Raw genomic sequence first — 26002 nt, forward strand, 5'->3', positions numbered from 1 at the left:
TCATTTGCCGGGATGAAAAAGAATGAATCGGTACAGGGTAGACTACGAGCATTGTGAATGTTTTGCCTCCTCCCCCGTCTGCTGTTGATTCTTTATGGCTTTGTGGTCATTTCTTGGGTGACAACAACCATAATGGTCAGGAAACAGAAAAGCAGAGGGAGAACTTTAGCAGACTTCAACACAGAGGACTGGAGGTGTTTGGAATGTACAGGTTGTGCGCAGAAGAATCCATGCAAGCAGAAAAGTTCATGGAGCAGGCATCATTTTGTCAAACAAAACATTAAGGTCACTTATTTTGTTTAGTTTCGTGCTTCCTGGAGATGTATTTTTCTGAATTATGTTGAATATGACTGCTGGATATTGACTCATTATCATTAATGGATCTTATCAGGAAATAAGAGCTGCCAGGGGCTCAGGATGTCTGTTAGTCTTAGACATAGCCTATTAGATAAACAGAGGATATGTCTTTAGGAATCCCTTGTGGACATACAGAAGGCATTTATGTTATAGGAAGCAGAAGCACAGCTCCAGTCGCTCCTGCTGCCTCTGCCCTCTCTCTCTCTCTCTCTCTCTCTCTCTCTCTCTCTCTCGCTTTGCCCCTCTCCTCTTTTTTGCAGAAATGAGGAGGGGCTGCCTTAGTAACTCTACACCTGCCCAATTCACCAATGTTACTGTAACTTGCTAAACTGCTCTGACAAGTGCAGGGTGTTAAAACACACAGTGGAGACAGACTGAAGCTGGCAGTCCTGCATGCATCACACATCACACAAAACACACACACACACACACACACACACACACACACACACACACACACACACACACACACACACACACACACACACACACACACACACACACACACACACACACACACACACACACACACACACACACACGTTCATTCCCTGACGGAGATAAAGACTTGGGTCTTGGGAGACGGAAAAGGAAGAGAGAAATTAAATGACATGCTGAAACACTCGACACCACTTTAAATGTGTCCCCATTGGACGAATGGTTGAACTTGCCGTGGGCTCCCTGCCATCCGACATGTCTTTGGATGAGAGTGCCGTGAGAGACGCGGTAGAGAGTGAGACGGATTGCTCTGAGGGACTTGATGAGGTTGTCCTGGGGCGCATTGCCAGCTTACCTCTGGATGTGTTCCCAACCAGGGATTTCAGAGGGAAGTTTAAAAAGATGCGCGCTAAGAAGAGGCCAACCATTCTTGAAAGTAGGTAATAGGAACTGACAACTTTGTGGAACTGCAATGGTCACTTAAAAGTTTGTTTGTTTATTTATTTTGCGAGTAATGCGTCTTGGGAAGATGTTTATTATTGGAGCCTGTGTAGAGCTATTACCAGCGGTTTATTATTGGACACATTTCAACTACTACTGACATTCCTTTGTGAAATACTTCACCTCCTGGTTGTATTTGACATAGTTACAGAGGAATCCTTTAGCTTGTTAATAATGGACTCTCAATAAGTTTGTGAATGTTAAAGCTGCAATCTGTACGTTTACAGTATGTCCTAACCGAGATTCAAACCTTGGTCTCCCGCGTAAGAGAGCAAACATCTGAAATCATATTTTATTCATTCATTATTCATTTGGTATCCAAAGTGGCTTTTGTAATTTTATTGGCATTATGTTGGTCTGGCTCATTGGCTTGAGTTATTGACTTCACACTTTCCTTCTTGTGTGCTGGGGGCGAGGGGGTATGTTTTATACTGTGAGATAAGCAGGAACTGGATAATAAGCATAAACAAGTGATTTGTTATGATTAAGCACAGAATGTGTGAGCCAGAAATGAGAGGCGCCAGGAGCAGGGAGGCTAAGGGGGAGTTAAGGGTTGAAGTTGATACCATAAGGATGGCTGAACTGACCAGACATGCCTCGCATTCCTCACCTTCATCTGAGCTTGAAAATGCTTTTAATAAGTGCTTAATGTGAACGGGCCCGCAGCCCCGCACCCACCTAAAGCGTGATCAGAGGAAATGTTTACAACCTTGCTTGTAATTAGCAATGCTTGCCTGATTGATAATAGCTTATATAATACATGATGCTACGGTTGTAGCATGACTATTTCGTAATCATATATTAACCTGCAGGATATGTGGTATTTATGATAAGGCAGTGAAATATCTTAAATGTTCGCATTTCCTAAGGCAGGGGTCTTCAGCGTTTTTCAGCCCAAGGACCCCTTAGCTGAGCGAGAGATGAAGCAGGGACCCCCCACTACATATTGTATTAAATTGTGTTGCAGATTAAACTTGTTCATAGATTTCATAAATAGCTTCATAGACTTGTTTGACAACAACATTGTACAAGCTCACAACACCTCGCGCTGTGAGGTGTTGTGAGCTTGTAGATCTGCTATTTTTGGATAATGTTACCTTCAGAACAGGGATGCTAGAGTTCAAGGGTTAATGTAAAAAAAAGAAATCCTAAAGAAATCCTATCACAGAAATATTTGGCTGGCCCCCCTGTAGTAACACTGAGAACCCCCTAGGAGTCCCAGACCCCCTGTTAAAGACCCCTGTCCTAAAGCGATGAAATACTTTATTAGTCGGAAAGTAAACACACCACATGGTATATAGTAAGACATCCAGTGATATCAACAGGTGTTAATATGTATCAGAGTTTGCTTAGGCTGACAGTAGAGGTGGTATATTCAAGCTATCCAGAGACCAGGCTAATGAAGTGGTGCTGTATGTGATCAGGCGACAGGCGTTCTCTCTGGCATGTCATGCCAAAGCTGCAGTTTCAGTATTTAGACCTCTGATAAGCTAGGACAGCCGGACTCCTCATATGAAGTCTAATTTCAGTGGGTTCTTGTCATTCTGAAGGACAGGTTCGTTAAACAAGGTGTTACACTTTTGCAGAGTATAAAGATGCAGCACAGCCTCTCCGAACAGGACATGCATTCTTGTAAACTTATATTCTCTGATGAGAGCATTTTTGCTACTGTTTTTACACGCCTGGAACAGCCAGCTATGATGATGTCAGTGGTTTCAATGCAATGAAATATTGTCATGATTTAAAGGGATATTTCACTTTCAAAAAAACTTTTGGTAATTTTATCATCTACTCAGGCCTTTGTGAACCCCCCCGACCGTTTTTAAGTTGCTTGATTCATTATTTAGATATTTGATATTCATTTTATCAGACACGCCCCCTTCCTATACAAACCCATTATAACTTCAAACTCCATTTTAACCATGTTAGATTCATCAAAAACACCCGTCCTTGGTTCTGGTGACTCACCCTGCCCTCCTAATGCGTGAGGGGGCCGTGTTTTTTTGATTACTTTTTTCATTTATTTTATTTACATTTTTTATTGTATTAATTTTTTTTCATTTTCCAAAAAAAATATTAAAAATAAATGAAAAGTAAGTAATTGAAAAAACACTGCCCCCTCACGCACTAGGAGGGCAGGATGAGTCACCAGAACCAAGGACGGGTGTTTTTGATGAATCTAACATGGTTAAAATGAAGTTTGAAGTTGCAATGGGTTTGTATAGGAAGGGGGCGTGTCTGATAAAATGAATATCTAATATCTAAATAATGAATCAAGCAACTTAAAAACTGTCTGGGGGGTTCACAAAGGCCTGAGTAGACGATAAAATTACCAAAAGTTTTTTTGAAAGTGAAATACCCCTTTAAGAAATTAAGTTAGTTAGAAATGTAGGCATGGGTACTTTTATCCTCCCTGCTTTTAACCTCCCTAATGTCAGTGATAAATGGATGCTACAAGGATGCTTGGATTATTTATGGTATTTATGAATAGCATTTGCTTGTGAATTTCTCTCTTGTTTTTTTGGCCCTGCTAGCGGCGGGGCTCTAAGCATGGCTATATCAGGCTGTCCGTCTGGTCACCACTTTGGTCCAAAACAACATGAAAACGACTGGCTGTATTATCATGGATTTGTGTGCACCTTCATGAACGCAGAGGATGCTCCCTTTACTTATTTTGGCAACCCCATATATTGTTTAGGACAGTGGTTCTCAACCTTTTCAGGCTGTGACCCCCAAAATAATCATATTTGAACTGAGGACCCCCTGATAAGCATTTGGAATGTAGGAGTTGAGGCATTCAATTTAGTTTGACTCGGTTCCACAGATAAATATTGTGAAAATAGCAGATCCGCAAGCTCACAACGCCTCGCGTTGTGAGCTTGTAGATCGGATATATATTTACTGCCTCTTTCTTATATTATTATAACCTAAGCTATTTGACAATTTGTCCAATTTTGACCAGTTTATATAGTATAGTATAGTTTGTTGATACTTTTGATGCAGTAATGGTCTTTTTCTTTTCTTTCACATTTTTTTAGGTATTAAAAAGTCCTTAAATTGTCACTTCACTGTCATCTGGGGACCCCCCAAAGTCATGTGGGGACCCTCCTGGGGGCCGACCCACAGGTGGAGAACCACTGGTTTAGGAGTAAAATGTCCACTCCACTCCATTGCCATGTAATGCTCTGTACACCTTCATGATCCCAAGCTGAGAGCCCAATTGCCATGAAACTTGCTGAGCGCATTCATGCTCCCTGGAAGATGAACACTATTAAATTGAATGAACCCATGACCATCTAGTGCAACCTTCAGGGTAAAATATAAACTTTTCGCTAAAGATATCTCTCTAATGGACAGATTATGAACCCTACTGATTTTGGTAACCCGGTGGATTTTCCTGTAGTGCCACCCTTCAGGTAATTTCCGTTTAGATGTAAGGAGCAGCATGGACTATGGGATTTTAGACTCTCATTCGTGTATTGGTTAGTATAGTATCATGGTTTATCTCAAATCACATAATTGCAGAGCTATACAATTATAATGATTATTAACTAATTCATGTATTTATTATTTATTAATTATTTAACTTGATCTTCTTATTGTAGATTGTCTTGGTCCCACTGTTCGGCTTATTAGTTTTATAGAAATGAATGATTGATAGTTTTGTCTCAGAATCCCTCTCACCTTTTCAAGTCAAGATTTGAGGAAGTCTGGGGTGTCTCCATCCGTCCTCCCCACTTAAAACGTTTTCCTGTTTAAACGTTTTCCAGCCTTTCTCAGAAACTCAGAAATGATTCAGCAAGGGAATTACATAACAGTTTGACCCCATGAATGTCTGTTACCGGCCATTTCAAACCAACCAGATTAGAACTAATGTCAAAGGCAGGGAAATTAACTTTGCCCCTCTTAATGATGTTAAATGTTTTGTTTAGGGACAATATTGCTTTTAGTATTTTTCTCTGTAGCTCAAATGGAGTCATAGTTATGAGCCATAACAAACCAAAACGTCTGTTAGGCAAAACACACATACTTAATGTGTGTGTTTGAAGCTTTCCATGTAGAGTCCCACATGATTGATTTCATGACCTGATTTAAGAATGTGTCCAGATCATATACTGTAAATGGGTCCACAGCTCCTTCATTCACACATAGCTCTTCAGGAATTTAAGGGAATTTGCTTGAAATGAGTCAAAGTAACTGCTTTCATACACTGCTCAAAAGAATCAAGGGAATGCAGCGTGCCCTTAATTTCATTAAGCAGTTATAGACAGGAATAAGGCAGATTTAAACGCATTGGACGTTTTTGTAACAATCAATAAAAATGAAACGACAAACAATGAAAGTGTATACTATAGTGGTTCGGGTCGGGGTCGATACACAGCCCTCCCATCTAGAGTTCACACCTATGTCGCACCGCCAATCCGCCAATCGCATTTGACTCCATATACGATATGTGCATCTCCATTATGTGCATTTCACGCGGCCCCTGGGGCCCCTTCTGTTGTGTCTGATATCAGAGCATGTTGAAAATCTCCATGGTTTCGGTTTTGTCTGACATCAGTTCATGTTGAATAGTTGTGGTTGTGTCTGACATCAGTGCATGTTGAAAATCAAATCTCGATACAGTATATGTGCATTTGGTTTATGTTGTGTCTGACATTAGTGCATGTTGATCTCCATATACAGTATTTGTATTTGACTCCATATATGTGCATTTAACAGGGCCTATATGTGCATTTGAGTCCAATTTTCCATCTAGACATCGACAGGTTTGAATCTATAAGCTGTCTTGTACTTTAGGGGTCATTATGAAAAAAAATCATTTCTTTTGCCATTATTATGACATTTATACACATTGTGTATCCATATTAGTAGCATAACTTGTGAGACTACAAGCAGCCACCCTGTTTAGCATGCACTTGAATATAAAAGCTGCCCGGCTAATGGCTATATTTCTCCAGTGTACAAATCTGCTATGGCCTGATAAACGTGTGAGTGCATTATGCAATGAAGGTCAAGGGACCGTCCGTTGATGGACAGACAGAGTTCTTATAGGATTAGGGTGATAGCAGTGAGGGACAGGGTGAAAAAGCCTGTGCAAGATGTATTTCATATTCCACATGGTTGATGTTCAACTGCCACCATTTAATCAGCATAGATATTAAACAATTTATAGGCAACATTGTAGAAAAGTTTGATCCTATTTGGAAATGGAATATAGCAATAATGTTATTCCATGACGACTGCTAGGGACCTTTCTAGTTTGCTTAGCCAATATTACATAGGACCACTGAACATTATTCAATATGGGAACATATAGGAATATCTTTAATGCTACTATTGCATACTTATAGACCAAATATGTACAATAGAATGTTATGACATCAGATTAACAACACTCTTCCTTCTCTCTGCCTCTTGTGACCCACTTCTTAATTGATCTATTGCTTTCTCGTAAAGTGAACAGCGGTGCTCGAGTCATGTTTGGCTACATCGTGTAATACCACAGGCACTTTGAATAACGCATGGAATTGGCCTGCGTCTGCGTCTATTTACAAGTGTGCAAAGAAGAGAGGGGGTTAAACACTCAGTCAGCCATGCCTCCCAGATCCCTTGTGTCTGTCTGTGTCATGGAAAGCTCTTTAATCCCGGTGGCGTGCTCATCCTTCCAGTTTCCTCGTCTATCCTCTGGTCTCCCAGATGTGCCTGTGACATGTGCGGTGTCATGTACGGACGGCTTCCTGTGTCACCCCCCTCTCCAGTCTCAGTGACGGCCACCGCTCAGATGCTTCCAGGCATGCTGAAAGATGCACGAGCCTCTGCACTTATTATCATTACTGTCAGCCCTGCTGCGCACAAGACAAACAGTAGTTATTATTAACTGCGCTTTGCTAAGAGGATTGCTTCCTGCGCTCCCAGCCTCCGCGCAGTTATTTAAAGGGAGCTTGCACTACCGCCCACTGCCTGCCAGAGATTTAGAGAGACAGAGTGTGAGATAGATACATAGAGAGAGAGAGAGAGAGAGAGAGAGAGAGAGTGGTTGGGGGAGAGAGAGAGAGAGAGAGAGGGTGGTTGGGGTAGAGAGAGAGAGTCGGAGAGATAGTGAGAGAGGACTGACAGCCAAGGACATACGAGGAGGAGGGGTGGAGCAGTGGTAGCATGCTCCCTCTCACTCTCGTCAGAGCCACAGCTCTGTGTGCATCATAGAGAGGTGACAGCAGGCTTGTACCTGCTGCTTCCCAGTCTGTGACTGCTGCTGTTGCTGCTACTACTACTGGGGAAACAACACAACCAGAGGGGAAGTACTCTCACACTGAGCTGCGGCCATGGCCAGCCAGCAGGACTCTGGCTTCTTTGAGATCAGCATCAAATCTCTGCTGAAATCCTGGAGTGGCAGTGAGTAGTGTAGTCTACTTTGTTGATGTTGATGTTGTTGTTGTTGTTGATGCTGTTGTTGTTGTTGTTGTTGTTGTTGTTGTTGTTGTTGTTGTTGTTGTTGTCGTCGTTGTCGTTGTCGTTTGTGGCAGACGTGGCAGCAATGTCTCTTTCGTTGTGGTTATCTGCTGTTGTCTCGCCGGGGGTTAAATAAGGTTGCTTTTCTGCCGTCTGTTGTGATCAGTCGGTAGAGGGAACATGCTGGAAGATGCTCAGCGTGTTTTTATTGCTCAGTGCATGAAGTGCCGAAAGTTAGAAAGGTTTCACTTCCAGCTAAAGACCACCTCACTTAAAAGACAAAAGTAGCCTAGTCACCTTCTGTAATGGCAGGAGGGCCCATAACTAGAGTTTTACCACCAAATCACTGTGTGCTGCTGCTAGCTATAAAACAAACAAACATAGGATCCTTCCTCAGTCACTTTTATGGAGGTGTTACCATGGAGAAGTATCAGTCCCCTGTGCACTGCCAAATATCTAGTGGTTCCATATCTCACTTCTGTTGTCTTGTCTCAGCCTCCAGCTTTCCTTTCCCTTAGATGGGTCTGCCACAGAGTCTAAATAGCTCCTATTATGTGCTGGGCCACTCTAATAGGATTAGTGGAGGTTCAGCTTGGTTGCATGGTTGCATGTCCTGAACAGAGCTCACAACTCCACTGTGGTCCATGTCCACATGGACGAGATGGGACTCATCATGATTAGATGACAGATTTTTGGGTCCGAAGTTGATAACAATTTTGGAGAGTTCTGGGCTACCGATTTATTTCATTTAACCACTTAACCACTGTATTCCCTAATTTTCTAAAATATCCGATATACAAGTTCACAGTGCATCTCATCGTGATCCGTTGTGAGCTTGTAGATATTCAATTTTCACCTTTAATGACATGCCCAAAATATTGGGACACCAGGTTGAAAGAGGTTAAAAATGGAGACACATTGGCTGCATAATTGTTGATCGCGGTGACACCCAAAAATTCAAATAATGACCGATTTTATTGTCCACACGGGTATATCGGTCAGGCTCTAATCATGATGCTCCTGATGATGTCATGATTATCCTTTGAAGTGCTGATATGCATGAAGACAGTGGAAAACAAAACAAGAAAACTAAAACTTAGCTAACTGTAAGCAAATGTACACTTTATTTAGTGTGTTTGCTAGGTGATCACTGTGTTAATGTTTACACATGTGGCTGCATGTTTCCACTGTCAACAAACTGCAAAATGCCATCTGGCACTAAGACAGAATGGTAATGTTGCTTAAAAGAAGCATCCTGCACCACCTGCATAGTCTGTTGAATCTGAATGTAAGTGGATACCAAAGGACAGACCGTCCCTCTCTACACTGAGAAATGTTGTGCCATCTCCTGATGATGTTGCATAATCCTCAGAGTAGGTCATTTTGCTGATAAAGACACAGTCAGGCATTGTATCACCAGAGGCCTGCAGCTGTGCTTTTAACTTTATCATTAATTATGTGATCTCTTAATCTCATCTCTCCACAAAACACCACATCCATTTACACTGGCCATTATGCAATGAATCACAAGATGGTAATGAAGACGGTTTTCTTACCACGGCTGTGCTTAAAGTGCTTTTTTTCTGTGGATTGGCAGAATGCCTACAGTAGTTGCTGAATTAGTTGTCAAGGGTAGCACACAGTGTCTCATCTAGTGTTGACGGTGTCAAGGATGCTATTGATGGATTGTGCATGGACAGGTGTATTGTGAATTATAGGAGAGCACTTGTATCTGTCATTGTTCATTAGTTGTTTTTGTTGTGACTGCAACGTAAGCAAAGTAGGAATAAGTAAGTAATAACCTTAAGGGGTCACGTCTTTTTTTGCCAGTGTACCAGTCCTTATGCAAGAACTGCAGGCTAACAGCACAGAGCTAGCATTGTATGGCAGATGCATCAGGTCTTGTTTTGATTTTTTTTGTTTTTGTTCTCTCCTCCTCTAACGCCTCTCTCCACAACTCTTGCCCTAAGCATGGTCCATTGTCAGCCAATCAGAGCAGGAGGGGAGGTGCGGTGAAAAAGGCACAGTCTGATGATTGGCTAAACAAAGCTTCTGTGTGAGGAGACGAGCTGAAACAATAAGCATCATGGTTTCATTGTGTTATGCCTACTATCTCCTTGAAGGGTTGAAAATAGGATTTCAACACTGCCTTGCATTGTGGAAGGTAGCAGAGATGAATGAATGTTCCCATCCACTGTGAGAGACACACTTACATTTCAGCAGGTTCTTATATAAATGGCCTCAAATGCACCCTCACAACATGCAGTAGTTTCCAGCATGATGTCAGCTTGCTAAAACAGAGCCGATGGTCAGTAGTTTGAGTCTGGTGATTAATCTGCTTCTCAAAGGGGCCTGTAAGCAGTCTGGGCTTTATTTTGTTACCCTTTTTCGTCCAAATGTTTTGTGGCACATCAACTCTGAATAAGAGACTTTATTTGTATGAGGATGTTGTTGGATTCATTGGCTCCAAATATTTGCTTCCTCCACTGACATCTCAGCAAGGTCATTGTGTCGTAGACCACATTTGGTGAATGACTCCCTGCTGAAATAGAGGCCAAGTTTAGAGAAAAACATTTAACTTATAAAGTCAAGTTAAACTAATTTTGACTAGGCCTAAACCTATTTGTGAGTATTTTGCTGTGCAGTACTGAAGTTGGAATACAATTTATTCAGTGATTTATTCACTTAAATGTTTTTTCTGTAAATCTCCCCCTGATAAAATCACACAACACCTTTTTATAAACAGCCATCAATACAGAACCTAAGCACAATGTCCTTTTATTCCCAGCTCAAGAGGAAGGTTAATACAATAATTGCATGTTAATGTTATTCCTTGACAGAACTGGCTATGCCCTCTACCCATTCATAGAAATGCAACAGCAACAACAGCTTAGAGACTTTTGGTGCTCTCAAAAGTCTCTGTTGATACTGGAACGCTGGGTCCAGTTAAGGAGGTCAATGGCATGTAACTATCCACCCACTCTGTTCACAAAAGATTTCTAAATTGATTGTTTTCCCAATGGGATATGGAGTCTCTATATGAGTGTATATGTGTGTGTGTGTGTGTGTGTGTGTGTGTGTGTGTGTGTGTGTGTGTGTGTGTGTGTGTGTGTGTGTGTGTGTGTGTGTGTGTGTGTGTGTGTGTGTGTGTGTGTGCGGGGGCGTGTGCAGGCGTACATGCATGATGTGTTGTGTATACACAGTTATGTGTGTACCATGTATTGCTGTCAGTATGGGGTCCACAATTCTCACGGGGATAGTGATACCAGTCAGAATTGACCTTTTGGGGACATGTTTCTAGTCCCATGAGGGAAAGGGTAATTATTATGGTTAAGAAACATAGTTTAGTGTTACAATTAGTCAAGATTAAGGTAGGGGTTAGGAAGAAGCGTTTAGGGGTTAGGGTGAGGGATTAAAGGAGTAGTTCACCCCCAAAAAGACTATCAATTACACACCCCATGAAGTCTTGAATTCATGGATATTAGTTTTTGTCGCAGTGACGATCGGCTCAAAGAGGCTCCATTAATGGATCATCAAATTATTGGCGTAGGAATGCGACAAGAGCAAAACAATTTCTGCACTACTCCTTTATGGTTGGATTTTTTAAAATATTTTTTTTGGTTAGGTTGATCAGCAAGTTACTTAAAATAGTTATGTTTAATGGAAAAAGTTTAAAGTGGACCTTGGGATCCACATGGGAACGGCATGGCTCCAATGTGGATCTTGGAATTCATGTAGCCAGCCTGCGACAGCGGTCATCTAGATGCCAATCATCTATGACATATCTATGACATATGACTCCAAATTTGGGTAAAGTTTCAGCCCGTTCAGAGCCCCATTGACTTCTATTACAAAATGTAATTTAAAAAATCACAAAATGTAATTCACTAATAATAATAATAGTGGAGGCGCTTCTGTGTGCATACAAAGTTTGGCGCTGATTGGTCCAACCATTTGTGAAATTAGACACACACATACACACACACACACACACACACACACACACACACACACACACACACACACACACACACACACACACACACACACACACACACACACACACACACACACAGAAGGCAGAAGGCGGAAGGTTATCCTCTTGCAGAGCCATGCCATAAAAATGCTTTTGTCGTCCCCACTAGGATGGCATAAAAACGTGTGTGTGTGTGTGTGTGTGTGTGTGTGTGTGTGTGTGTGTGTGAGTGTGTGTTGTAAAAAAAGAGAGGTTTTGTATGTTTGTATTGTCCTCTAGGGAGCACCACCATGCTCAGGGAGTTTTCAGCATGGCGATGATGTAATACCCTCTGCCCAAGCTCCTTGTTTGCCGAGTCACATGTAGTGTTGCAGTCTTAATACAGCTCCCTATTCCCAGACTGGTGCCACACTGGTTGCTTTCTTTACCTCCCATCTCCAGCTGAAGTCATGCAACATGAGACTGCTTCATTCAAAGGAGATAAATGCGAAGACAATGACAACTTCCTCATGTTCCATTTAACGTGATTCGTGTTTTCGAATAGGGCTCCGTTCGACTCTGAGCACTATTGTTGCTATGAGCACTATTAGATCAAGAGTATCGGGTTGCAGGGCCGTCATGACTTACCGTAATATTGTGCTACGGTATAATGTTCTACTTTTACATTTTGTATTTTTGAGAACTTGTGTAAATATTCCTTAATACTGTTAATATAATTCCTCTTACAGTATGTGCAAAGATACCTGCCAACAAAAGTCCTCTGATTCAGATTCTATTGCCTATTATTATTGCTGATTTTCAAATGTTTTAAGTTTCTCCTAAATCTTTTTTTGAAAAGTACTTATTCTGCCTCACTTTACTGTAAGAGACCTACAGTGTTGCAGAGAGTGGTGTTTACACTGGTGGTCTGTGCAGCATGTGTTGCATGGTGGGGGAATAGGGAGGGGCGGGCTGATCTGTCAGTATAGTGTGTACCCCAGGCTAAATATAGTCACACAACTATGCCACCATAGCATGTTAGACCTCATCACTGTGCTGTGCCTCAGCTAAAAATTCCTGCCTGACCTTCACTCTTGGAAGGCATTGCTTGGTCACAAGGGGAGAGTGAGCCATAGCAGAAGGCAGCGTAGAGAGAGAGAGAGAGAGAGAGAGAGAGAGAGATATTGAGATATAGAAATCGTGTGGTCTAAAGTAGCAACCTTTACTCTCACTTTTTAAATCAAACCTAACCCATGTTCAACATGGAGGCCATGCCCAGGGGAACAGAGCCATCGGACACGCAAGACATGGGCTTTGGTGGAGTACACTAGGGTGCATTCGCCTTGCCTTGGCACAACACTGGATACCGTATCTTCCTTACCCACTATGGACGGGACGGCTGTATGCTGGTGTAAAGCCAGCGTCATCAACTTCATCAAGGGTCTGGGTAGGTGCTGAGCTGCCAGGAGTGAGATATGTTCTGGAAGCCATGCCAGATACACATGCATGCTGGGCATTCGTCACAGGACATATCAAAAAGCTCCACGAGGACCGTCAAAGAACCCTCTACCCATGCCAGTGCACCCCTCACCCCCCTGCAACTTAGAGAGGACTAAAGTACATACTTTGAAGGCTTTGTTCACTAAATATCTTGACCTTTATTCATTTATATATATATTTATTTGTTTGTTTTTATCTGATAGCTTAGCTTGAGCCTTTAGTGGTCTGTACTATATCTACAGCTGGATTCTATTTGTACTGTTATGCAAAGCCTTCAACGGTTAAAAGTAAACAACCTGAGAATAGCTGCTTAAGCAATTCACTAATGTAATAGTTGTATGTACCTTTGACCTGAGGGCAATTGATTTAGCTGCTATTGGTCATTAAATTGAAATAGCACTCCTCCAATTATTCTGTTCAATACATGCAGTTCAATATGTCGTTGTACCGTGACAGCACAGCTTTGTCTGCACTTCCTGATAATATGCAGTGTATGTTATATGGCAGCTGACTATCCCCTGTCCTGCATCAGTGGTTCTCAACCTTTTTAGGCCGCGACCCCTCAAAATAATAATATTTGAACAGGGGACCCCCCACCCTGACAAGCACTTATAATTGTAGGAGTTGAGGCATTACATTTTGTTTGACTCGGCTCCACAGATAAATATTGTGCCTCTTTCTTAGATTATTTGACAATTTGGGCAATGTTTGACCAGTTTTTATAGTATAGTTTGTTGATTACTTTGGTGCGGTAATGGTCTTTTTTCTTTTATTTCTTTAATTTTTTTAGGTATTCAAAAGTCCTTTAATTGTCACTTCACTGTCATCTAGGGACCCCCCTCAGGGGGGTCCCGACCCACAGGTTGAGAACCACTGCCCTACATCATGAAATAGACATTAAAACTTTAACTGTGATACTTTACAGATACAGTACATACATTTTTATCACTAGAGGCCTTATTAATTCATTATAACTATAATAATTGTTTCTGTCTGCAAAACATCACTAAAAGATGATCAACAAAGTAAATAACCAGCACTATATAACTGCATGAAGAATTTCATAGCTTGGGAAAAAGCTAGCAGACCAGCCAGCATATACTGTAGGCAGAGAGCCAGTGATAAAGATTTATTGTTTTATATTATATCAAAGACTAGGAACAACGTCTGTTTTAGAATCAGATCTACAAGAAAACTGATTGTTGTCTTGGACTAGTGGTACTCTGCTTCAGTTATTCAACATGTAGGAGAGAAAGACAACTCTCTTTATATGAGTGCAGTCATATCACTGATCTGGACAGGTATGCAAACGTTTCATTTTGCTACACTCTACCTCCTACTGTACCTCCACAGAACATCTATTTCTTAAACCACATTATTAAGTAATGTTCAGTTGCCCATTTTTATTCACGTAGCACAGCAACCACATACTGTGGTTCATGAATAAAACCATGTATTACATTCTATGACATGATATATTTTTGCATTATTATATCATATCATTATGCAGTATAGAGTTCCTTTTCTTCTACATTTGTACATTATGTTTTGGATCCCCCCTATGATCTTGACAAGTCCACAGAGAGAGTTTGTGAAAAAGCCCACCTCTGATGTTTTGCATTTGACTTTTAAATGCTGTAATGTTTATTAAATGCACACTGCAGTATCTATCCAATGTACTGTACTAATGCTTCGTCTCTGATAACCTCCTCGCTGTCTCATTTCTTACTACGCATATCCAGTACAGAGAGTACTGTCGGCTGAATGAAATTAGTTTGTCATTCTGAGGTTTATGCCACTGTTGTATTGTTGTTCATGAGTTAGAGGTGCAGTTATGTGTCACAGTGATTTGGCTGAGTGAAAGTTTTACACATCTAATTGGGTGTTTTGTACACTACTCGCTGCTATTTCTTTTTTTGCTTTTAGTATTGAGGCATAGGACTGTAACACTGGGTTCAATTGTAAGTAGTTGCTTAGCTTGTGGACTCTGTGGCCTAAAGCTGTATGCAATTAAACAATGGGCCACATCAGAGAATTACTGTAGCTGAAGGATGTCTTTTTTTTATCCCTCAGAAGGCAATGACATCTTCAGTGCAAAATGAAAACAGCAGCTGCCAGGCACAGCTATGGTGTTTTAAGCTCTAAGTGCTGTCGCATTAGAAATAAAGAACGGGCTTGGGGCAAGCTGGTGCCCTTTGGACAATCTCCTTCAGGAATGTTCAACATGTTGGGAACTTTATAATGTCCATGTTTGTAAGCCTCGATCTGTGACTGAGTCCCTCCCGCCAGAATTGTGCTTAAGTGTCTACTTAATGAAATTATCTTAACAAACCTGACTATTTGCCATTGTTGTTTCCACAGCCTCGCCTGTCGGGAACGGATACAGCAAACCACCCATCCCTCCTGTCTGCTTTCCTCAAGGAGAGAGTGGCCCCCCAGCCATGATGCCCATAAGCATTGATCCAGAGAGCAAGCCGGGCGAATATGTCCTCAAGAGCATGTTCGCCAACTTCACCACACTGTCCGAGCGCAAGATCCGCATCATCATGGCCGAGCCACTGGTGAGTCAGTTGTGGGTGTGAAGCTTAATAGCGTAAGACACCGCCACTTGCCGAAAATAACTGATATTCAACTGACAATTTGGTGAGCGAGTTGAAAATCTTTTATTTTTGGTGAGCTGTGTGGCCGTACGACTAAATAGAAATGAGGCTCCCGTCTCTTGGGAATGATGGGCTCTTTATGTTGTCTGCTGGTCTCGTGTTGTCTGCATTGTACCACCGTTTGTCTTTTATATGGCGGTATGCTGATCTCTAGAGTTGGGTTGTTGAGAGATGTATGGTTGAGGGTTCCCACTCGTCCTGTAAAGCCTGGAATGTTTTTATTCCGATTTCCAGTCATGTTTGTCGAGGTAATGCAAACATGATGTTAAGATGTCATTACACTTATATATATTTATATTCGCAACCCCCCCTGAAAGATTTGTCAGGAGCTGCCAATGTATTGTAGTGTATAATTGTATGAACAGATGAGGGGTGCTGGGCTGTGAGAGAGGAATCTGATTTTGAGAGGAATTTACACCCATCCATATGAGTTCAGTGCAAAATATATTCGGAACACTGGCTTTTTTTGGCTTTTTATTTAGCCAACTCAGTCAGTCTTTGTGCTCTATGCAGTCTGGTAGAATTTTGCTGACAGACACATCCACACATCAGGAACAGAGCGCCACACCCACGGCAACAGTTCACAATACCTGGGAATCTTGGAAGTGATTGGGATATGTTGTTGTGCGTGCAAAGTGCATGGAGCTGTGAGGCTTGATTTACATTTTGGTGCACACTGGTGTTGTGCATTGAAATTCAGTGCACAAGCAAGTATAAATCAGGAGGGAGAAAACACACAAGGACTTCTTGGTTGTTATTGGCCGAGTGTGCCACTTAACACCCTCAAACTAAAGGCCCACTTTAATTTTATTTGATGCTTCTGCTACCCAAATTTCCATTTTGAGATAATACATACTGCTAACATGACTTGACTTTGCAGAACTTGAAAATAGGCCCATTTTAATGTAAATCAAACTACCGTGTATACAATTAGCACTATTGGATGTGCAGCAGAGATATTACTTTACTTTGTCAAAATATGTCATTTAGCATGCATCAAAATGGTGCATTCAGTTAGAGGTTATTAGCATCAATTATTACAAAATGATTGGTAGACCTTGTTAATCCCACGGGGGAAATTCAGTTTCAGCTTAATCCGGCTGATGGCTGCTCAGATGGTCATGATGAGCGCTCAGGGGGAAGCAGTTAGGGGTCTTGCTCAGAGACACTTCGACACGTATTACTTGGTGGGCTGGGAGGCGAACTGTTGTGGTGACATTCTTTTGATGGATAACAGAGTGAAATCAGGAACAGTAGAAAGGGTCTTCCTTTTACTTGGCAGAAACAATAATCTGCTTTCAAGTCTTATTTTGGTCTCCGCCAGGCAGAAAGGCATGGCGAGAGAGTATGTTTTGCACCCTGTCTGTCTGTCCGTCCGTCCGTCCATCCATCCGTGTGTCCGTCGCCCCCTCCGTCTGTGAACAGCTAATCTCCGGCACCGTTGGCATGATCGCAGCGAAACTGTGCACACACACTCCCTGGATGCCAGAGCAGAACCTCTGTCCCAACTTTTTCACATGGGGCTGTTATAGCGCCACCAGGAGGCCGCTTTTTGCAAATCAAATTTTTGGACCGTACTCCTACAGATTTAGTCCAAACATCACGCAAATCGGTATACAGTATCTCTATAGTCATTAAACGAAAGGGGTCTTTCAGATTTCTCATATTTCATCCTGATTGGCTAAGAAAGTTTGCAGGACTGCTCGGTTTTGAACAAAATGCCTTAAATCAAGAAGACAGCGTGCTATAACAGGCCAATTCATGTTTTTACATGAATTTTGTTTATAACTGCACTGATCTGTGTAAAACGTTGTATGTGCACTCCCTAGAGGCCAAGGAACAACATTTGCCCTGTATTTTTCACATCTGTCTTTTATAGTGCCACCAGGAGGCCGACTTATGTAAAACACATTTTGGGATATTACTCCTTCAGATTCTATCCAAATTTCACGCAAATCGGTACACATGATCTCTATAGTCATGTGATCAAGATGGATCTGTTTGATTTTTCATATTCCATCCTGATTGGCTAAGATTGACATCTAAAGTTTGCAGGAGTGGCCCGTTTTGAACAAAATGCCGCAAATCGTCAAAACGCAGCGTCTGATTGTGGTGATATTTTGCACGCACATTCGCACTATGTTGCGGAACAAGTGCCACCCTTTTAACATTGCCCTGTTATAGCCCCACCAGGAGGCCGACTTTTGCAACAACAACAAAATTCCAAACATCACGCAAATTGGTACACATGATCTATTAGTCAAGTGATCAAGACTGATCCGTCCTACTTTTCATATTCCATCCTGATTGGCAAATTCCGAACATTGCTGCCCCACACCTGACCTGGTGGAAACCTGTGCTCCGAGGAGCACTTTTTCTAGTTTAGTTTAGTTTTCATCCAAAACATATTATTTAAGTACCGTATGTTACAATGAGTTATGATCAAATATAAACATCATGTGGGTCACTTAAAATGTCCTGGAAATGTATTTGTTGGAAAGAATGGCAACCCAGCTTGATACAAGAGAGCTGAAAGATACTAGGTCATGACATTCGTACTTCAGAAGTCCAGCCCTGGATCCTTAAAGACAGCTGCTTTGGTTGTCTGTTCCATTAGCTGGTTTAACAGTTATGATGTGCATCATCAAAGCACACCCCCAAGGTGCTTAAGTAAATATAACCACTCATCCTTAATCATGTAGGCTTTTGCCTACATGATTAAGGATCTGAATGGAAATTGTTAGTCTCTGTTGTAGAATTGTCTGTCCTAGACCCTCTCAGAGGCTTTCAACAGCTAGTATGTGACCTGAATCACAATATTTATTGTGTCCGCCAGGCCGAACGCGTGGCCGAGCGATTGCTGGGAGCTTTGCAGGCAAATTCCAACTAAGCCAAGGAAGAACCTCCATCACAAATTTTGTAATCTCCTCATGGTGGTGCTACAACAGCCCACTTCACGGTCTGGCCTATAACTCTTTTTTTTATGATGATTTATTTATTGACAATGCACAATGTACACATATCATTATCACATTTCTTCTTTTTTTTTGTAAACAAGACATAATAAAAAAGACAAAGAACTAGAAAAAGTGCTCCTCGGAGCACAGGTCTCCGCCAGGTCAGGTAGGTTATTGTGGGCCAGCAATGTTCAGAATTTGCCAATCAGGCTGGAATATAAAAAATCGGACGGAACCATCTTGATCATTTGACTATAGAGATAATGTGTACTGATTTGCATGATGTTTGGACAAAATTTGTAGGAGTAATATAAAAAAGAAAAATCGGCCTCCTGGTGGCGCTATAATAGGGCAATGTTAAAAGGGTAGCATTTGTTCTTCAACGTAGTGCGAATGTGCGTGCAAAGTTCCACCGCAATCGGACGCTGCGTTCATGATTTGCGGCATTTTGTTCAAAACGGGCCACTCCTGCAAACTTTAGATGTCAATGTTAGCCAATCAAGATGGAATATGAAAAATCAAACAGATCCACCTTGATCACATGACTATAGAGATCATGTGTACCGATTTGAGTGAAATTTGGATAAAATCTGAAGGCTTAATCTCAGAATATGTGTTTTACATAAGTCGGCCTCCTGGTGGCGCTATAAAAGGCAAATGTGGAAAATACAGGGCAGATGTTTTTTCTTGGCCTCTAGAGAGTCTGCGTGCAAAGTTTAATGCAGATTGGTACAGTTACAGTTAAAAATGCAAATTGGCCTTTTATAGCGCCACCATGAGGCTGATTTGAAAATGTTCAAGTGCCATTTCTTCCTCGGCCTAGTGGGAATGTGTGTGTGAAATTTCACAGAAAGCGCAAGCTGCGTTCATGATTTGAGGCATTTAGTTAATAATGGACCAATCCTGCAAACTTTGGAAGCCAACCTTAGCCAATCAGGATGGAATATGGAAAATCAGACAGATCCGTGTTGATCACATGACTATAGAGATACTGTGTACTGATTTGCGTGATGTTTGGATAAAATATGTAGGAGTAATTTAAAAAAATGGGTTTTGCACAAATCGGCCTCCTGGTGGCGCTATAACAGGCCCATGTCAAAAACTTGGGCCAGAGGTTCTGAATTGGCATCCAGGGAGTGTGTGTGCACAGTTTCGCAGCGACCGGGCCAACGGTGCTGGAGATTAGTCGCTCGCAGACAGATGGACACACGGACACACGGACGGACGGACGGGGTGCAAAACATACTCTCTCGCCATGCCTTCGGCCTGGCGGAGACAATAAAGGAAAAGACACAAATCAAAAAAACACAACAGAAAGAAGACAAAAATACAAAAACAGTCCTCCCATGCCCTCCCCCCACCCCTTTCCCAGAATGGTACACTACTCAACCCTCAACATTCTCTTATTTTCCTTTTTTTTTCACAACACCTTTCAGACAGTATCAAATATAATAAAGCAAACATAAAAAAAAAAAACAGAGGAGATGAAAAAATCAACTATTAGGAGATAGTGATACTTCAAAGAAATTACCCCAGATTTTCTGATATATTGCAGGTTTTCTTCTTACATTATACAATATCTTTTCTGGTGTGCAATAAGATGAAAGTTCATTTAACCAGTGTCTCTGTGAAGGCGAATTTTCGGATTTCCAATTAACTAGAATAACTTTCTTCGCGGCTGTACTGCCGAGCGACACAAAATATTTTGTATTAAAGTTTATATTGAGCGGATTGACGTCCCCCAGTAACCATATTATTGGGTCATGTGGAATGTCAAATTCTACGATCTCCGAGACACTGGACAAGATGAACTTCCAATAATCATCTAAGTATGGGCAGCTCCATAACATATGAACCAGATTACCTTCTGATACTTTACATCTTTGGCAGCACAGAGAACTAGAAAAATGTGCTCCTCAGAGCACAGGTCTCCGCCAGGCCGGGTTGCCTACCCAGGGGCCGCAAACTTTGGTCATAGCCACTTGGAATAGGATCTGAAAAATCTAAAATATACATCTTGATCACATGACCCCAGAGATCATGTGTGTCGATTTGTGTGTTTTGGACAAAATCTGTAGGAGTAGTAGCAAACGGTGTGTTTGGAAGAAAAATGGCAGAAAATGTAATCTGGTGCAAACATGGCCTATAAATTGCGTCATGATCCAAGGTTCAAGAGTTATAGGCCAGTGGATTGGCAAAACATTTTAGAGAGGTCCCAGAGAGTGTTGATTTCTACAAAACATAGACAGATGCAATTTAACATTTTTCATAGAACTTACTTTACCCCACTCAGATTGCACAAGATGGATGGGAATATTTCCCCTCTGTGCCAACTGTGAGAAGAAGCAGGCAGCAGCCTGCTACGTCTTTCTAACGACGCCCCTTACAGCTGAAACTCTACAATGATATATGACTGTCAGGGCTTCAGGCATACACATGAGTCTCAGGAACAATAAAAGGAAGTATTGAATGGCCTACCATGTCATGTTCAATTGTTGTAAGATGAAGGGCTTTGTAGTTTTGTCAGGAATAGAAGTCATATTAAAGCATCAACATAGAAACAGTTGGGAGGGACTCATTGTGGAATTTTTGAGCGGTGTAGCCGCTCCTATAAGTGGGTTTGGGACCGTCGTGAAAAGACCGCCGTGAAAATTTGTCTTTCGCTGTACTGTGATTGGCTGACTCTATTCACACCCTTTGCTCAGTACTGTGATTGGCTAGCGAGACACATGATGAAATTAATAACCTATAAATAGCACCACGCACTTCAAAAAAAAAAATATATAAGTGAAGTGAGCTTCCATCACTGTGATGACCACTGTTGTTGCTAAATAACACCGCTCACTTCACACTGGGTGTGATCTTTTATTTAATGTCAAACTCATCCTTCAGAATTGTAGGCTTCTGCTGTGTTATAATCTTAAATGGAAACTTTACAGAATATCAACCTAAATCCCATTCTGATGTGAGAAGATCAATAATATAGTGCAGCTTCTGTGTATTTCTCACACACAGTAGAAGACATAATACATTCCGTACACCCAATTTCCGGTACATTTCCAGTGCCTACGTCATTTTGGTGCGAGAGTCTGGCAGACACTCTTGAATAAAAATTATGTCAAAAACACATGTGTTATTGTGAATAATATACCAGTGAAAGATGATATAAAAAATAACTTTAGTTTAATTGAAAACGTTAAACAGTATGACCTAAAAAAGTCATTTGAAATTCCCAAACCTGCCTACTGATGATGTCACTAGCAGGCAGGTTTCTGAACTGTCCACAGCCCTCCTCTGAAACGCAGAGTCAGTAGACAGAAATGGTGTCATCTTATAATGAATATAGGCTACTGTTTTTATTTTCATGTTATTCATAGGACCGTTCTATCTAGATTTATGAACACTGACTATGTATTCCAAATATTGAAACCAGACAGCCAAGTCTTTCTTGATTATGTAATCAGGATAAATCTTTAACCACCTCCAGGACTGACAACATTGACATCAGTCCAATGTCTCTCATTATGTTCTGATGCTGGAGATCCAAATGCAACTTACAAAACGTTTTCTAACATCAAATCAAAAACAAAGAAAATAGCATATCGACAAGCTCACAACACATCATGATGTGATGAGTTGTGAGCTTGTAAATTGGCTATTCTCGTTAATTGCTGTTGTACGACAAGGAGGCCTATAGCAAACTAGCATTTTGTACCATTGAGCAAAGAACCGGAGAGGGCACAGAAAATCCCCACACACTCAAAAGTTGCTCACCAAGCGCATGCACAACTGGTTCTGCTCTCATGAAGTCAAATTTCTCGCCCCTGACCCAGTATAAGTTTGACAGCCATAGAGCAGGCACATTAGTGTCCTTTATGCGTCCTACATTGCCATGCTTGTACAAGTTCCAGTAGCAAAGCTTTCTGTACCAGAGTTGACCAGTTTTTTCTTTTACTTTTGCTTCTACCAGCCCTCCCATCCTGGGTGCTTGATTTGTATGTCTTTTACGGGGCAACTTTTCACATCTTGACAGTGCTTTTCGAGCTGCACATACTGTATTCCATAATGCTGAATTCCAAGGTTGTACCCATTTGGCTGATATTTTATATAAGGAAATCAATCCTACGTCAGGGTTTGATCTGTAGTGTGTGTGTGTGTGTGTGTGTGTGTGTGTGTGTGTGTGTGTGTGTGTGTGTGTGTGTGTGTGTGTGTGTGTGTGTGTGTGTGTGTGTGTGTGTGTGTGTGTGTGTGTGTGTGTGTGTGTGTGTGTGTGTGTGTGTGTGTGTGTGTGTGTGTGTGTGTGTGTGTGTGTGTGTGTGTGTGTGGGGGGGGGGGCGGGGGGGGGGGGGGGTGTGGGGGGTGTGTACTGTATGTGTGCATGCATCTACATATATTTATTTATATATGTATGTATCTATGTTGTATGTATGTGTATACATACTGTACATACATACATACATACTGTACATACATACATACATACATACATACATACATACATACATACATACATACATACATACATACATACATACATACATACATACATACATACATACGCCGCATAAACCAATTTTAATATAAATAGTGGAAGAAGAAGATATCACGCTACCACAGCATTAGTTTGGATCCTGTGGCCAACGCCATGTAGCCATGTATGTATGTATCTATGTTGTATGTATGTGTATACATACTGTACATACATACATACATACTGTACATACATACATACATACATTCATACATACATACATACATACATACATACATACATACATACATACATACATACATACATACATACCATTCTGATGTGAGAAGATCAATAATATAGTGCAGCTTCTGTGTATTTCTCACACACAGTAGAAGACATAATACATTCCGTACACCCAATTTCCGGTACATTTCCAGTGCCTACGTCATTTTGGTGCGAGAGTCTGGCAGACACTCTTGAATAAAAATTATGTCAAAAACACATGTGTTATTGTGAATAATATACCAGTGAAAGATGATATAAAAAATAACTTTAGTTTAATTGAAAACGTTAAACAGTATGACCTAAAAAAGTCATTTGAAATTCCCAAACCTGCCTACTGATGATGTCACTAGCAGGCAGGTTTCTGAACTGTCCACAGCCCTCCTCTGAAACGCAGAGTCAGTAGACAGAAATGGTGTCATCTTATAATGAATATAGGCTACTGTTTTTATTTTCATGTTATTCATAGGACCGTTCTATCTAGATTTATGAACACTGACTATGTATTCCAAATATTGAAACCAGACAGCCAAGTCTTTCTTGATTATGTAATCAGGATAAATCTTTAACCACCTCCAGGACTGACAACATTGACATCAGTCCAATGTCTCTCATTATGTTCTGATGCTGGAGATCCAAATGCAACTTACAAAACGTTTTCTAACATCAAATCAAAAACAAAGAAAATAGCATATCGACAAGCTCACAACACATCATGATGTGATGAGTTGTGAGCTTGTAAATTGGCTATTCTCGTTAATTGCTGTTGTACGACAAGGAGGCCTATAGCAAACTAGCATTTTGTACCATTGAGCAAAGAACCGGAGAGGGCACAGAAAATCCCCACACACTCAAAAGTTGCTCACCAAGCGCATGCACAACTGGTTCTGCTCTCATGAAGTCAAATTTCTCGCCCCTGACCCAGTATAAGTTTGACAGCCATAGAGCAGGGACATTAGTGTCCTTTATGCGTCCTACATTGCCATGCTTGTACAAGTTCCAGTAGCAAAGCTTTCTGTACCAGAGTTGACCAGTTTTTTCTTTTACTTTTGCTTCTACCAGCCCTCCCATCCTGGGTGCTTGATTTGTATGTCTTTTACGGGGCAACTTTTCACATCTTGACAGTGCTTTTCGAGCTGCACATACTGTATTCCATAATGCTGAATTCCAAGGTTGTACCCATTTGGCTGATATTTTATATAAGGAAATCAATCCTACGTCAGGGTTTGATCTGTAGTGTGTGTGTGTGTGTGTGTGTGTGTGTGTGTGTGTGTGTGTGTGTGTGTGTGTGTGTGTGTGTGTGTGTGTGTGTGTGTGTGTGTGTGTGTGTTTGTGTGTGTGTGTGTGTGTGTGTGTGTGTGTGTGTGTGTGTGTGTGTGTGTGTGTGTGTGTGTGTGTGTGTGTGTGTGTGTGGGGGGGGGCGGGGGAGGGGGGGTGTGGGGGGTGTGTACTGTATGTGTGCATGCATCTACATATATTTATTTATATATGTATGTATCTATGTTGTATGTATGTGTATACATACTGTACATACATACATACATACTGTACATACATACATACATACATACATACATACATACATACATACATACATACATACATACATACATACATACATACATACATTCATACATACATACATACATACATACATACATACATACATACATACATACATACATACATACATACATACATACATACATACATACATACATACATACATACATACATACATACATACATACATACGCCGCATAAACCAATTTTAATATAAATAGAGGAAGAAGAAGATATCACGCTACCACAGCATTAGTTTGGATCCTGTGGCCAACGCCATGTAGTCCCCAATTCTAGGGAATGTGATTCTTAGGAAGCTGTTAGTCATGGCTCTCGTTCCACAGGGAAGTGTTAATTACCACAGGGAGTGTGTCTGTCCCCTCACTGCAGTGTGCTCCTCTACAGAGGTTTGGATGTTTGTTTTTGCTCTCCATGGAAGACTGACGGTGTCATTTTGTTTAAGACCAATGTGGAACTAAATATTAAATCAGAGGGGTCCAGAGTATAGAGCTCTGGAGGCCCCCGGTCAACTACGTACGTATATATAGTGGTTAAAGCCGTTCCTGAATATGAGTGTCACAAAAGCTGTGTTGTGCCCCTGCCTTGCAGGGTACATAAATACCCTGCAAGGCACAATGTGTTTAATGCAGCCTAGCTCTTCACAAGCAGCCTTCATGTACTGTACTTGGAAATAGGATGCTCCACTATGAACTGAAAGGGCACAAGTACGATGCAAAACGCATCAAGGAGACATTCCCTATAGTGCAGGAGAAGAGTGTGTTGAGTCCAGAGACCCTATATAAAGGGCATCATCTCTGATGAGTGAAGACTACAGTAATTGGAACCCATCACTCATGTTCCA

The 26002-nt window shown here is 41.3% G+C and overlaps 1 protein-coding gene across 3 annotated transcripts in view; it reads left to right on the forward strand.

Annotated features, from left to right (window-relative positions):
• Positions 1-892: 892 nt before the first annotated feature.
• The window catches only part of frya (furry homolog a), a 70510-nt gene continuing 45400 nt past the window's right edge, over positions 893-26002 (forward strand). Inside the window, exons 1-2 of one of the 3 annotated variants that reach the window (XM_080429637.1) lie at positions 893-1231; positions 15566-15765. In XM_080429637.1, the coding sequence (XP_080285763.1) occupies positions 1015-1231; positions 15566-15765 (417 nt within the window). In that variant the 5' untranslated portion in view covers positions 893-1014. Of the gene's footprint in view, positions 1232-7470; positions 7693-12906; positions 13152-15565; positions 15766-26002 lie in introns of those variants that run through there. The other 2 variants (XM_080429638.1, XM_080429639.1) reach the window with 2 other exon arrangements.

Source organism: Gymnoscopelus braueri (assembly GCF_963280865.1).
Source record: "Gymnoscopelus braueri genome assembly, chromosome: 5".
In the NCBI taxonomy this organism is placed as follows: Eukaryota; Metazoa; Chordata; class Actinopteri; order Myctophiformes; family Myctophidae; genus Gymnoscopelus; species Gymnoscopelus braueri.